Source organism: Tachyglossus aculeatus, chromosome 22, assembly GCF_015852505.1.
Source record: "Tachyglossus aculeatus isolate mTacAcu1 chromosome 22, mTacAcu1.pri, whole genome shotgun sequence".
Classification (NCBI taxonomy): Eukaryota; Metazoa; Chordata; class Mammalia; order Monotremata; family Tachyglossidae; genus Tachyglossus; species Tachyglossus aculeatus.
In genome coordinates this window covers 8,275,550-8,288,867 of record NC_052087.1, presented here as the reverse complement: position 1 = coordinate 8,288,867, position 13,318 = coordinate 8,275,550, and the positions used below count along the sequence as shown (strand labels likewise).

The following is a 13,318-nucleotide window of genomic DNA, read 5'->3' as shown; positions in this document are numbered from 1 at the left end:
GTCCTGCTGCGTCAACACAGCAGTTGAAATAGACATTCAGATAGTCTGCTTGTTTTCCAGTTGTAGCCATGAAGGACAGGATTAGGAAACACATTCCTTGCTAGCCTGAGGAGAGGGGAAAGGGCAAAGGGGACCTCAGTCTCTTTTTATGCTCTCGGTATATCCCCAGCCTCACCCCCAGCGTTCCAACCAAACTGAAGCGATTTCCATTTGGAGGACGCTAGTGTGCTGACTTCCATCAACCAGGTTTGGGGGGTCCAGGAAAAGAGGACTTGTATGTGGCACACCTCCCCTGAGCTGCAATAACAGAGACCACTGAAAATCTGGACACCCCTCTGTTGGGGGCTGTTGGGTGGGAAAAATGCTCTCTGTCTCATTCCAACACTTTGCTGCTGCCTCCGTGTTCTCCAGATGAGATTTTTAAAAACAGGCTTGAAGGTCAGTGAAACTCTAGACTGGCAACGAACTTCATCTGGAATATTTTTGGTGCAGTTTGTGTTCCAGGAATGAAATCTTTTCCTAAGCATTTGAGAGGCAGGAACGGACATATGCCTCAATCCCAGATGAAGCTGGAAGAGCTATATGAGCACCCCAATGTAGTAAGCAGTGGGTGTGAATATTAGTGTCCATGAATGTTTTAACCGGGCAGGTTGTGGGCGCTAATGATGCGCTTGTGCTGCCCTGCTCGCTCCTAAAGAAACCATGTCAACAGCATTCGGTGACCGTTTCGAGCAGGAAGAAGGGAACTGTTACACGGTGTTGGGCAAGCCTGCTCTGGGCAATACTATTGTCATTAGGGAAAAAATTCTCATAAACTGCATGTTTCTTACCAGCCCTAATGAAATCTGCCTTGCTAATCGGCCCGCGGAAGAAGGAATAGCTACCTTTTGTCACATTTCAGTGCAAGATGAAAATCTGTAGGTTGGGATCATTCTGAAAAACACAGAAGCCTGTCTCCAAGGTTACCTTCTCAGTCAAGCATCCTGATTGGCCAAGGTGTCTGTCTGATGGACAACTGAAGCCTGAAGGTGCTGGTGACTCTGATACTCCCCTCCCCCAACCCTCTGCCAACCTGCCTGTGCTCTGGGCACCGTCTCCAGCTCCTCAGAGTAGCAACAGAGTGAAGGGAAAGTGTTAAAGGATGGCAATACCCAAATAGTCTCTGACTCACCTACCCAGGGCAGTCCACAGGAGCATTAGATTGATATTTAGTGTTGACATCTCCAATCAGGAATTTTCAATTAAAGAAAAATATCGTCCCAAATCTACGCTTGATCCCGTGCAGACAAGTTGAGTATCCCCCCAAGACCCAATGTAGAGGGATCCTTCAGTACCGGCTGATATTTCCTGAGGGTCTGAAATCAGAAATGGGAGCAGAGGCACAGACAGAATTAGATAGTACAGACTAGAATATTCTGAGGGGAAGGGAGAAGAAATTTCCAGTTACCAGTGGGGAAGAAATAGGTTGAGGTGGAATCCCGAGGCACAGTGAACATAAAGTTTAGGAAAGAGAAGCTTCACCTGAAACTTGAAGGGCAGTAAGCCTCTGATTTGCCAAACAAAAGGCTGGCAGCACACATTTAAGAACAGTTGCTACCATGAATTTCACTTCTTAAAAACTCATTAGTTTTTAACAAAAGCAAATGTTTGGCTTCTAACTGCCACGGACTTGTGGATAGAGCATGGGCCTGGGAGTCAGAAGGACCTGGGTTCTAATCCTGGCTCCAACACTTGTCTACTGTGTGACCTTGGGCAAGTCAATTCACTTCTCTGGGCCTCAGGTACCTCAACTGTAAAATGGGGATTAAGGCTGTGAGCCCTATATGAGACAGGGACTGTGTCTAGCCTGATTAATTTGTATCTACTCCAGAGCTTAGTACTGTGCAGGGCACATAATAATAATAATAATAATAATAATAATAATAATAATAATAATGGCATTTGTTAAGCGCTTACTGTGTGCAGAGCACTGTTCTAAGCACTGGGGGGAGATACAAGGTGATCAAGTTGTCCCACATGGGGCTCACAGTCGTAATCCCCATTTTACAGATGAGGGAACTGAGGCCCAGAGAAGTGAAGTGACATGATGGCTTCTGCTTAGTTACTCGGTTTTATGAAGAAAAATTGGATCTGGCACCTGCAGTATTGGGGAACATCCAGCTCCTCAATTTTACTCGCTTTTGGCCCGCTACACATCCGCCATACACCCCTTGGCCTGGAATGCCCCCCACGCCCCCACATCGGCCAAGGTAGCTCTCTTCCTCCCTTCAAGGCCCTACTGAGAGCTCACCTCCTCCAGGAGGCCTTCCCAGACTGAACCCCCTCCTTCCTCTCCCCCTCTCCATCCCTCCCGCCTTACCTCCTTCCCTTCCCCAAAGTACCTGTATATATGCATATATGTTTCTACGTAATTACTCTATTTTACTTGTACATATCTATTCGATTTATTTTATTTTGTTAATATGTTGCGTTTTGTTCTCTGTCACCCCCTTCTAGACTGTGAGCCCACTGTAGGGTGGGGACCATCTCTAGGTGTTGCCAACTTGTACTTCCCAAGCGCTTAGTACAGTGCTCTGCACCCATGCTTCACTTCTCTAATGGTAACCTACTCACCGTAGCGTGATCTTGTCTATATCTCCCCACCAGCACCTTAGCCACATCTTGTCTCTGGCCTGGAATTGCCCTCCCTCTTCATATCCGACAGACAATCACTCTTCCCACCTTCAAAGCATTACTGAAGGCACATCTTCTCCAAGAGGCTTTCCCCAACTAAGCCCTCATCTCTTCTTCATCCCACTTCCTTCTGTGTCCCCCTTGGACTTGGATCTGTATCCTTCAGTCAACCATTCCCCCAGCCCCCAGGCACTTATGTACACCTACCCTTCCTTTACTCATCTGTATTCAGTGTCTCTCTCCCCCTCTAGACTGTCCGCTGGTTCTGGGCAGGGAACTTGTCACCAACTTTATGGTGTACTCTCCTAAGCGCCTAGTACAGTGCTCCGCACACAGTAAGCACTCACTCAACAGGATTGATCCCTCAACTAGTCAAAAGGCAGACCCACTGTAGCCTTGCTCTCTTTCTCCCAAGTCCCACCTCCCATTCTTCACCACTGGTTGGATTACAGTAGGTGCTGGCTACGACAACTCTGAAGATTTCTGAAAATTTCACCTTGCTTTGACCAAGAAACCCTTCTCTTCATCCCCTTTCTCTTCTGTGTACACCGACACTTTGGGGAAACTGTACGGCCAGGACCAATTTCATTTCGTCTCATGGTGTAGTGGATCGGGTACAGGCCTGGGAGTCACAAAGCCATGGGTTCTAATGCTGACTCTACCACTCATCTGCTGGGTGACCATGGATACGTTATTTAACTGCTCTGTGCCTCAGTTACCTCATCTGTAAAAAATGGGGATGAAGAATTGAGCCCACTGTGGGACAGGGACTGTGTCCGACTGTATTAACTTGTTCCTACCCCAGTGACCACAGTGGCAGAACCGCTGAGAGGCAGCCATCAGCCAAATGGTCCCCTGGAAGAGGGTTTTCCACTTGTTCCCAGATGAGGAACTGAGGCCCAGAGAGCTAAAGCGACTTGCCCAAGGTCACACAGTAGGCCAGAGATGGAACTGGGAGTACAACCTGGAGTCATCCCCTAACTTGCAGTCCCATGTTCTTTCTACTCATCTTGTCTTAAGTTGTCGATTCATGTCCCACCCACAGCGACATCACGGATACATCTCTCCCACAACACCCCACCTCCATCTACAATCATTCTGATAGTGTATCCCTAGAGTTTTGTTGGTAAAAATACGGAGGTGATTTTCTCAAAAATCTCCAGTGGCTACCAATCAACCTACGCATCAGGCAAAAAGTCCTCACTCTCGGCTTCAAGGCTCTCCATCACCTTGCCCCCTCCTACCTCACCTCCCTTCTGTCCTTCTACAGCCCAGCCCGCACCCTCCGCTCCTTGGCCGCTAACCTCCTCACTGTGCCTCGTTCTCGCCTGTCCCGCCGTCGACCCCGGGCCCACGTCCTCCCCCTGGCCTGGAATGCCCTCCCCCCACACACCCGCCAGGCTAGCTCTCTTACTCCCTTCAAAGCCCTACTGACAGCTCACCTCCTCCAGGAGGCCTTCCCAGATTGAGCCCCCTCCTTCCTCTCCCCCTTCTCCCCCTCCCCATCCCCCCGCCTTACCTTCTTCCCCTCCCCACAGCACCTATATATATGTATATATGTTTGTACATATTTATTACTCTATTGATTTATTTTACTTGTACATATTTATTCTATTTATTTTATTTTGTTAATATGTTTTGTTTTGTTGTCTGTCTCCCCCTTCTAGACTGCGAACCCGCTATTGGGTAGGGACCCTCTCTATATGTTGCCAACTTGTACTTTCCAAGTGCTTAGTACAGTGCTCTGCACACAGTAAGCGCTCAATACATACGATTGAATGAATGCTTAGAATGGGGCTTGGCATGTAGTAAGTGCTTAACAAGTACCATAACTCTTATTAGGTGATTCTACCTCAACTGCCGGTATTTTGGAGGAGAGGATGTAGATGAACAAACACACACACACACACACGCACGCACCCCACCACACCACTTTTGGCCCGCTACACAACCGCCATACACCCCCTGGCCTGAAAGGCCAACCCCCCCGACATCCGCCAAGCTAGCTCTCTTCCTCCCTTCAAGGCCCTACTGAGAGCTCACTTCCTCCAGGAGGCCTTCCCAGACTGAGCCCCCTTCTTCTTCTCCCCCTCCTCCCCCTCTCCATCCCTCCCGCCTTCCCTGCTTCCCTTCCCCACAGCGCCTGTATACATGTATATATGTTTGTATGGATTTATTACTCTATTTATTTATTTATTTTTCTAGTACATATCTATTCTATTTATTTTATTTGGCTAATATGTTTTGTTTTGTTCTGTCACCCCCTTCTAGACTGTGAGCCCACTGTTGGGTAGGGACCGTCTCTAGGTGTTGCCAACTTGTACTTCCCAAGCGCTTAGTACAGTGTTCTGCACACAGTAAGCGCTCAATAAGTACGATTGATTGATTGATTGCTCTGCATACAGGAAGCGCTCAATAAAAGTACGACTGAATAAAGAATGGGGTTTATGGGCGCTTACTACAGTGCTCTGCACAAAGGAAGCGCTCAATACGTACGACTGAATGAAGAATGGGGTTTATGGGCGCTTAGTACAGTGGCTACATCTTCATGCCCCCTAAAGATGATTTCTTACTTTGTCATTGGCAGGCATTTACTTAAAACGTTTGTCTGTGGGGTGTGATGAAACCAATCCAATAATCTGCTTTTAACACCCAACTCCCCCTCTAAACTCCTTGTGGGCAGGGGTCACATCTACCAACTCTTTAGTAGTGTACCCTCCGGAGCGTTTTGTATGGGGCTCTCCATAAAGCAAGCGAGCGCTCAGTACATAACAGAGATCAATCGATAACCATCGATAGATAAGCAGTATGGCATAAGGATAGGGCACGGGCCTGGGAGTCAGAAGGTTTGCTGCCATTTGTCTACTGCATAAGGATAGAGCACGGGCCTGGGAGTCAGAAGCTTTGCTGCCATTTGTCTGCTGCATAGGGATAGAGCACGGGCCTGGGAGTCAGGCAGCCATCTAGTCTCGGCTTGCTACCGCTTCAGCAGAACCCTTTAATTTTTGCCTCATGATGGCTTCTGCTTAGTTACTCGGTTTTATGAAGAAAAATTGGATCTGGCACCTGCAGTACTGGGGAACACCCAGCTCCTCAATTTTACTCACTTTTTGCCCGCTACAAATCCACCATACACCCCATGGCCTGGAATGCCCCTCCCTTCCCCCCCCACATCCGCCAAGCTAGCTCTCTTCCTCCCATCAAGGCCCTACTGAGAGCTCACCGCCTCCAGGAGGCCTTCCCAGACTGAGCCCCCTCCTTCCTCTCCCCCTCCTCCCCCTCTCCATCCCTCCCGCCTTACCTCCTTCCCTTCCCCACAGCACCTGTATATATGTATATATGTTTGTACGGATTTATTACTCTATTTATTTATTTATTTTTCTTGTACATATATATTCTATTTATTTTATTTTGTTAATATGAAATGCACATAGTACGCACTTATATACCATGCACTATGCACATAGTACGCACATAAATACCATGCACTATGCACATAGTACGCACTTAACAAATACCATAAAAAACAGCAACTAATAGTTCTTGCACTTATGTATTTATATTAATGTCCACCTCCCCTACTAGACTGTAAACTCACCGTGGGCAGGGAACGTTTCTACCAACGCTGTTGCACTCTCCCAAGCACTTGGTAGAGTATTCTGCACACAGTAAATGTTCAATAAATACCACCAATTGATTGATTAATGGCTCTTTGTGAGCCAAAACCCATAATATCTTGCATTACCGATCAGATCCCAGCACATTCGTGCTTTGGTTCAACATAATATTCACAATAGCCATGTTGCCGCAGAAAACAACTGTGCAAGTTAACACCTTTCGGGGATTTCCTGCCGCCTGGTGGAAAGGCACAGAGAATGAATCCTCTGGCTCCAGCCGGGAGCCACAGTCTGCATTTCAGACCAGGGGGACAGGCCGTTCAATAAAACAGAGTTCACTCTGAGGCAACCTGGAGACGGTGTGAGCCTGAAAGAGGAAGCCTCATCCCGAGGGTGAAGTTGCTTGGGGCCCTGCCCTCAGGATGGTTCATCACACAGAGCACAGCGAAATTTCTTTTCACAGGCTTCCCTTTCCATTCATTTGCCAATGGTCATTCTCCCCACTGCAGTTAGATGAACACTGGAGAACAATGTGGCCCCCAAAGCCCAGAGCTCTGTCTGCCGACCCAGTTCATTGGGGCCTAACGATGCCATTCCTCTAAAGTGAAACCTGGAGTACAGCCCTCCCGGATCCAGCCCCGCCCCACCCATGAAGATGAGTGACCAGGAGGGCAATCGTCATCACAGTCTCTTTGGGGGGGCCCAGGTCCATTGTTGGAAGTCCTGGGCTGGCTGAGCCATGAGTCTCACCTAGGCCGGCTCCGCTAAGGGTCTGAGATGCTCTTTGGTCCTCTCCGATCACGGCATAGGGTGGATCCCCCAGGCTGCCCCATCCCTGTCCCCCAAAGCATCGAGCCCAAGCCCCTCACCCCACCGGTCCGTTCTGCTCTGCCCTGCCTTGCCCTGCCAATCCCTCACTGAATTGAAGCTAGAGGTCAAGAAGCTAAGGATCTGGGGCAGGTTTGTAACCACACTACTGAAATTTGAGGCGGAAGCAAGCAATGTGGCTCAGTGGAAAAAGCACGGGCTTAGAAGTCAGAGGTCACGGGTTCTAATCCCGGCTCTGCCGCTTGTCAGCTGTGTGACTTTGGGCAAGTCACTTAACTTCTCTGTGCCTCGGTTACCTCATCTGAAAAATGGGGATTAAGACTGTGAGCCCCACGTGGGACAACCTGATCACCTTGTATCCCCCTCAGTGCTTAGAACAGTGCTTTGCACATAGTGAGCGCTTAACAAATGCCATCATTATTATTATTATTATTATTTGAAACCAAAAGGACAAGACATGGTGCAAGCCGCAGAGCAGAGCTGTGGAGGGTGGAACTCATGGGAACGGTAACCGTGACCAGAGGGGAAGACACTGGTCATCCAAGAAGACTGGCAGAAAGGAAAGCAAAAAAGGGGAGATAAGGCAATCGATCAATGGTATTTATTGAGCGCTTAGAATATGCAGAGTACAGTATTAAGCCCATAGTAACAACAATAATAATAATAATAGTGGTATTTGTTAAGGGCTTACTATGTGCCAGGCACTGTACTAAGCACTGGGGTGGATACAAGCAAATTGGGTTGGACACAGTCCCTGTCCCATGTGGAGCTCACAGTCTCAATCCCCATTTTGAGGCACAGGGAAGCAAAGTGACTTGTCCAAGGTCACAAAGCAGACAAGTGGTGGAGCAGGGATTAGAACCCATGACCTTCTGACACCCAGGCCCATGCACTGTGCACTACCTGGGGAGAGTATAAGACAACAGAGTTGGTAGACACGTCACCCGCCCACAACGAGCTTGCTGCCTAGAGGGCAATCCAGAGGTCCTCCGGTGAAAAAAGAAAAGCTTCAGGATGGGTTCCCAAAGCCCGGGATTTCAAAGATTGGGGGAAGGGGGGGGTTGTTTTGTTGTTTGTTTTTTAAGTTACAGATTCCTTTTCCCTGACACACTACTAGGCTCCTTCTCCCCATTTCCACACACTCAGAAAGTTCAAGTCTAAATGAGAAGGAGGCTTTTTCTGGCTCACAGACATTGAAATCTTGGTGGTCTAAAGGGCAGAAATGGAGCTCCGCAGGAAAAAACAACAGGTGAGCAGGGAGGTCAGGTCGCAGAGAGGCACTAGAGGAATCAGGAGCGTAAACACAATCCTACTTTTGGCTTCTAACAATTTGGGTTTGAATGGAAACAGCCAGCCCCATCACAAGCTTACTTTAGAGAGAAGCAACCGAGGAAGGCAAATGAGAGGACCAAGGGATTTATGCAGGGCTCTCTCTATTTGGGACACGGACCGATCAATTAAAGATCACAGGAAATTTACATAACCTAAACTGACAGTGAGAAGATACATCTAGGAAAAGGGAAAATAGGATTTTTCCAGGGTTGGTATCGAAGGATCCAGCACAAGACAAAGCAGAGGGTCCTGCCCGACAGTTGACGATTGCAGTTCCCAATTCACCCTGAACCTTGATTTCATGGACCTCGTTGGCCCCTCTAATTCAGTCACTGATCAGATGATGAAGCCCCAATGCTAGCTCCTCTGGCAGTACTCTCCCAAGCAGTTGGTACGGTGCTCTGCACATAGTGGAGCACTCAACAAATACCACTGATTGAGAGGGAGCTCCGGGCATCTCCTTAGTTATGAAACGGACCTCACCTTGTTTTAACCGGGGTCAAGCAGACTTCTGAGGCATTAGTGGAAGCGTCTATTGGAAAGGCACCAATACCCGGGCTTCCTTCCCGAGCCCAAGGACCGGCACTTGTGCCCACTCGCTCTCGCGGCCTGCCCCGGGCCCCGGCGGCACCCCTGGTCCCCAGAGCCCCCACCGATTGGAGTTGTCTTGACGAGAGTGTCCAGTTGTCAGAAGGCGATGCTCCACCCGGAACTTCCCTAGGGATTCCTTGACACCTGCAAGCCAGGAAGGGGGCTCGCAGGGAAGTTGGCACACCGAACTGGAGAGGCCAGAACCCAGGTGCCTGGTGAGGGGACGTGACCGGAGCCAAACTAGGTGGGCCTCCAGCCAGGGACAAGCTCTGGTCCCATTCTCCCACATACACACACACAACAACAACAACAACTGGGGTATCTGTTAAGCTCTCACTCTGTGCCAGGCACTTTAATAATAATAATAATAACAATAATAATGATAATAATCATAGTATTTGTTAAGCGCTTACTATGTACGAAGCATTCTTCTAAACACTGGGGTAGATACAAGGTAATCGCGTTGTCCCATGTGGGGCTCAAAGTCTTAATCCCCATTTTACAGATGAGGTAACTGAGGCACAGAGAAGTGAAGTGCCTTGCCGAAGGTCACCCAGGAGAAAAGTGGCAGGGCCAGGATTAGAGCCCGCATCCTCTGACTCCCAAGCCCATGCTCTTTCCACTAAGCCTAGCTGATTTGCCCTGTATTAAGCACTGGGGTGGATACAAGCACATCGGGCTGGACACGGTCCCTGTCCCACGTGGGGCTGGCCATCTCTATCCCCATCAATCAATCAAACGTATTTATCGAACACTTACTGTGTGCAGAGGCACTGTACTAAGCGCTTGGGAAGTACAAGTTGGCAACATATAGAGACAGTCCCTACCCAACAGTGGGCTCACAGTCTAAAAGATGAAATGAGATCATTGAGGCCCAGAGAAGTGGCCCTCTAGACTGTGAGCCCGTCGCGGGCAGGGACTGTCTAAAAGATGAGATAATTGAGGCCCAGAGAAGTGGTCCTCTAGACTGTGAGCCCGTCGCGGGCAGGGATTGTCTAAAAGATGAGATGAGATGAGATGAGATAATTGAGGCCCAGAGAAGTGGCCCTCTAGATTGTGAGCCTGTTGAGGGCAGGGATTGTCTAAAAGATGAGATGAGATGAGATAATTGAGGCCCAGAGAAGTGGCCCTCTAGACTGTGAGCCCGTCGCGGGCAGGGACTGTCTCTCTTCACTGCTGCATCGTACTTTCCAAGGACTAGTACAGTGCTCTGCACACAGTAGGCGCTCGGTAAATCCGATTGAACGAATGAACGAGTGAAAACCGAAGTGCCTTGCCCAAGGTCACCCAGCAGGCAGGTGGCATGGCCGGGGTTGGAGCCCCTGCCCTTCTGAGTGCCAGGCCCAGGGCTGGGCTGGGGGGGGCGGGGGGGAGGACCGTCTGCAATTGTCGAGGTGGGGTCGCGGCGGGGCTTACCAGGCTGGTCCAGGGGATGCTCGGCCAGCGTGGGCTGCAGCAGGAGGAGGAAGAGGAGCAGGAGGAGCAGGAGAGGCCGGAGGAGCAGCAGCTTGGCTCCCCGCCGCCCCCGGGCCGGCCCGCCCGCGCCCCCCGCCCGCCCGGGGGGCTGCCCCGGGCCACCCATGGGGACCCACCCCCGAGCCTCAAGGCCGAGCCCTCCGCCCGGCCGGTGCCAGCCCGGGACCCCGGCCCGCCAGCACGGACAGCGCCCGGACCATCTCCGCCCGCCCACCCCCGGCCACCCTCGGGGAGGGGACCCTGAGATCCCGGGATCCGGGACGGAGATCCCGAGAAGAGCTTAGTACAGTGCTCTGCACACAGTAGGCGCTCGGTAAATACGATTGAATGAATGAGTGAATGAATGAGGGGCGCAGAGACTCCGGGCGGGGGGGACAGTGATCCCGGGTGGAGCTTAGTACAGTGCTCTGTACATAGTAAGCGCTCAATAAATGCGATTGAATGAATGAATGAATGAATGAGGGGCGCAGAGACCCCGGGATCCTGGACAGAGACTCCGGGTGGAGCTTAGCACAGTGCTCAGCACACAGTAAGCGCTCAATAAATACTATTGAATGAAGGACTGAAGGGCGCAGAGACTCCGGGCGGAGAGGGGCGCAGAGGCCTCGAGCTGGGGGACGAAGATCCCGGGTGGAGCTTAGTCCAGTGCTCTGCACACAGTATGCGCTCAATAAATACGATGGAAGGAAGGAAGGAAGGAAGGAAGGAAGGAAGGAATGAGGGGCGCGGAGATACCGGGCTGGGGGACAGGGGCCCCGGGTGCAGCTTAGTCCAGTGCTCTGCACACAGTAAGCGCTCAATAAATACGATTGAATGAAGGATGGAAGGAATGAGGGGCGCTGAGATCCCGAGCTGGGGGGACAGGGGTCCCGGGTGGAGCTTAGCCCAGTGCTCTGCACACTGTAAGCGCTCAATAAATATGAATGAATGAAGAAAAGAAGGAATGAGGGGCTCAGTGACCCCGGGCTGGAGGGGGCAGGGGACTCGGGTGGAGCTTAGCCCAGTGCTCTGCACACAGTAAGCGCTCAATAAATACGGTTGAATGAATGGATGAGGGGCGCAGAGTCTCCGGGCTGGGGGGACAGGGGCCCCGGGTGGAGTTTAGTCCAGTGCTCTGCACACAGTAAGCGCTCAATAAATACCACTGAATGAGTGGATGAGGGGTGCAGAGTCACCGGGCTGGGGGACAGGGGCCCCGGGTGGAGCTTAGCACAGTGCTCTGCACACCGTAAGCGCTCAATAAATACGACTGAATGAATGGATGAATGAATGAGGGGCGCAGAGACCCCGGGTGGAGCTTAGCCCAGTGCTCTGCACACAGTAAGCCCTCAATAAATACGATGGAAGGAAGGAAGGAAGGAAGGAAGAAAGGAAGAAAGGAAGGAAGAAAGGAAGAAAGAAAGGAAGAAAGGAAGGAAGGAGGGTTGCAGAGACCCTGGGTGGAGCTTAGCCCAGTGCTCTGCACACAGTAAGCGCTCAATAAATACGATTGAATGAATGAATGAATGAGGGGCGCAGAGACCCCGGGTGGAGCTTAGCCCAGTGCTCTGCACACAGTAAGCGCTCAATAAATTCGAATGAACGGATGAATGAATGAGGGGCGCAGAGACCCCGGGTGGAGCTTAGCCCAGTGCTCTGCACACAGTAAGCGCTCAATAAATTCGAATGAACGGATGAATGAATGAGGGGCGCAGAGACCCCGGGTGGAGCTTAGCCCAGTGCTCTGCACACAGTAAGCGCTCAAGGAAGGAAGGAAGGAAGGAAGGAAGGAATGAGGGGCGCAGAGACCCCGGGTGGAGCTTAGCCCAGTGCTTTGCACACCGTAAGCGCTCAATAAATACGATGGAAGGAAGGAAGGAAGGAAGGAAGGAAGGAAGGAAGGAAGGAAGGAAGGAAGGAAGGAAGGAAGGAAGGAATGAGGGGCGCGGAGACCCCGGGCTGGGGGGACAGGGGCCCCGGGTGGAGCTTACTCCAATGCTCTGCACACAGTAAGCGCTCAATAAATACGAATGAATGGATGAATGAATGGGGGGCGCAGAGACCCCGGGTGGAGCTTAGCCCAGTGCTCTGCACACAGTAAGCGCTCAAGGAAGGAAGGAAGGAAGGAAGGAATGAGGGGCGCAGAGACCCCGGGTGGAGCTTAGCCCACTGCTCTGCACACAGTAAGCGCAGGAAGGAAGGAAGGAAGGAAGGAAGGAAGGAAGGAAGGAAGGAAGGAAGGAAGGAAGGAAGGGCGCAGAGACCCCGAGCGGAGAGGGCAAAGAGATCCCAGCAAGAGGGTGAGAGAGCGAGCCCGGTGTGGGAGGAGAGGAGGAGCAGGAGCAGAGCTGGGGGTCCCGGGCCGCAGCGGGGGGTGTGAGGCTCCCGGGCAGGGGGGCTCAGCCCCGCAGGGGCAGGGGCCGGGGCCGGGCCGGCGGGGGCCGGAGGCGGGCGGGGCCGGGGGCGCCCATGGAGCCGGACCTGCCCTGCCCTGCCCTGCCCTGCCCTGCCCGGCCCGCAGCCCCCGACGCCCGAACCGACACGGACACGGACGGACGGTCCGGGAGCCCCTCCGCTCCCGCTCCCGCTCCCGCTCCCGCTCGGGCTCCGGCTCCGGCTCCCGCGGTGGGTCCCCGGCTCGGTCCGGGCAGGGTCCGGGGCTCCGGCGGCGGCGGCGGCGGCCGGCGCAGTTGCAGCGGGCAACGGCAGAGCCTCATTCACAAAGAAATCACGGCGCCGGGACGGCCGGGGGCGGAGGACGACGGCGCGCGCGCGCGCGCGCACGCGGACACGCACCGCACACCCTCCACACACACACACAC

The 13,318-nt window shown here is 52.1% G+C and overlaps 1 protein-coding gene across 1 annotated transcript in view; it reads right to left on the bottom strand.

The window, feature by feature from the left end:
* The window catches only part of KIAA1549L (KIAA1549 like), a gene marked incomplete at its 5' end in the record, with an annotated part of 207,429 nt that extends 196,905 nt beyond the window's left edge, over positions 1-10,524 (bottom strand). The window contains one exon of the mRNA XM_038764237.1: positions 10,458-10,524. Within this exon, the coding sequence (XP_038620165.1) occupies positions 10,458-10,524 (67 nt within the window). The remainder of the gene's footprint in view (positions 1-10,457) is intronic.
* Between the last annotated feature and the right edge of the window lie 2,794 nt (positions 10,525-13,318).